The sequence below is a fragment of the Tupaia chinensis genome, unplaced genomic scaffold, assembly GCF_000334495.1.
Source record: "Tupaia chinensis unplaced genomic scaffold, TupChi_1.0 Scaffold139767_1, whole genome shotgun sequence".
NCBI lineage: Eukaryota > Metazoa > Chordata > Mammalia > Scandentia > Tupaiidae > Tupaia > Tupaia belangeri.
In genome coordinates this window covers 574589-576332 of record NW_006199647.1, presented here as the reverse complement: position 1 = coordinate 576332, position 1744 = coordinate 574589, and the positions used below count along the sequence as shown (strand labels likewise).

The 1744-nt window shown below is 58.1% G+C and overlaps 1 protein-coding gene across 1 annotated transcript in view; it reads left to right on the top strand.

Annotated features, from left to right (window-relative positions):
• Window positions 1-1256, top strand: part of ETNPPL (ethanolamine-phosphate phospho-lyase) — a 23276-nt gene extending 22020 nt beyond the window's left edge. The window contains exon 12 of the mRNA XM_006162239.3: window positions 725-1256. Coding sequence (XP_006162301.3) covers window positions 725-850 — 126 coding nt within the window. The 3' untranslated portion in view covers window positions 851-1256. The remainder of the gene's footprint in view (window positions 1-724) is intronic.
• The last annotated feature ends 488 nt before the right edge of the window (window positions 1257-1744 follow it).

Sequence of the window (1744 nt, the reverse complement as noted above, 5' to 3'; positions counted from 1 at the left end):
ATCTCAGGACTGGAGAGACTGTTGCGTAAGCTGTTTGTTTGTGACTTCGTTGCACGGAGGACACTCCGTCCCTGCAGTCAGCAAAATCCTTCCTGACTCAAAAACATTCGCCCCTTCGAGCAAGGGCAGATCTGCTGAGGGGACTGCCGTTGGGACCCAGCCGGGCTAGCCGCAGACGTTGGTTTATCTGAAACCCACGGGCAGCCGCGGAGTGTAGGACAGAGCCATGGCTGTACAAAGCACACTGAGCTCTGAGAAGGGCCTCCTGGGAGAGTGCACACAGGAAAGCCACTCCAGGTGGCACGCCTGACGCGTGCTTTTACTGACATTTCGACTTAGAGCCCTGGAATTCTGTTGTGCTCACATGTCACATGACTGTGGCAGAGACCGTCCTGGTAATGGCTTAGAGCGGAACGCTGATACTGCTCATCCGGCCTTCCCGGAGTTCTCGTCTGGTCGGGGCCTCCTGAGTTGGCACTGCAGAGACGGGGCGGAGGCCGGGGCTCACTGACACTCAGCAGCCCCCCGAGTTGGCACTGCAGAGATGGGGTGGAGGCCGGGGCTCGCCGACGCTCAGCGGCCCCCCGAGTTGGCACTGCAGAGACGGGGGGCGGAGGCCGGGGCTGCCCGACGCGTCGGACCCTGTCGCAGTGCCGGCTGGCCCTGCAGAGACGGGGGGCGGAGGCCGGGGCTCGCTGACGCTCAGCACCTGTCTGGTTTGCAGGCTCCAGAGGCGTGCTCTGACGGGCTCAGCGGCAGCTCGGCCGGCTCCAGCGAGAATCCCAGCACCAAGAGGAACGGGGCGTGCACAGACAGACACTCGCTGCTCAGCAAGCGGCTCCGGACCTGAGGGCCAGCACTTCGCAGCTGGGGCTGTCTGGGTTAGGGAGCCGGCGTCTCTGTGCACAGCCTGTGATGTTCCAGGAAGGTGACTTTCCCTCAGCTGGGCTTCCCGAGTGAGGCCAATGCAGAGTGAGAATGAGCACACGGGAACCAAACCCGGCCAGGGCTACACAGCCGCAGCCCGTTGATTCCTCACGGGTTCCTGGGGTTACTTGATTTATTCTACTGAAGTTAGGCTTGCAAATTCAAACTCGAGCTGGCTGCGTTAGTTTCCGTGTTTGAAGTTAGAACACAAAGTGCATAGGGTCCTTACCTTTGGAGACGCGGTGCCTTCAAACGTGGACTCTAAAATGATTTAATATATAAAGCTGTATTTATAGACCATAATAAAATAAGTTGATGTAAAACGAAAACAGATTTTTTTTAATTAGAAATGTGTTTACCCTTCTTTTGTAGTCTTGGGGTGGGGTGAAAAACCTGTCATTCAGCCAAGAATCACACACGGCAAACATTACCAGGCAGCGGTGGACCGGCCGTGGCCTGCTGGTTAGGCTAGCTGGCCCTCACGTGGCATCTGAGGTTTGAGTCCCGGACCCGGCGACTTGGGAAACAGCAGGAGCACGTGCCCAAAGCGCAAACGCGGAAGGAGACAGGGCTGTGGCGTGACCGCTCCGCCAGGTGCTCTCAGGAGCTCTCTCACCTCCTCCCTGCTCTCTTCTCGTGGGGTGGGCTGGGGGGTAAAAGTGAAGAATGCTTCAGCCTTCTGGTGGAGAACTTGGCAAATCACCATTCTGTGGGGATCAGGCAGGCGCCAGGGGTCACCAAGATGGCTGGGAGAGTAGGTGTGGGGTAGGATCTCGGGCTTCTCTGTTACTGTTACTTATTCCACGGGCCGCGGACC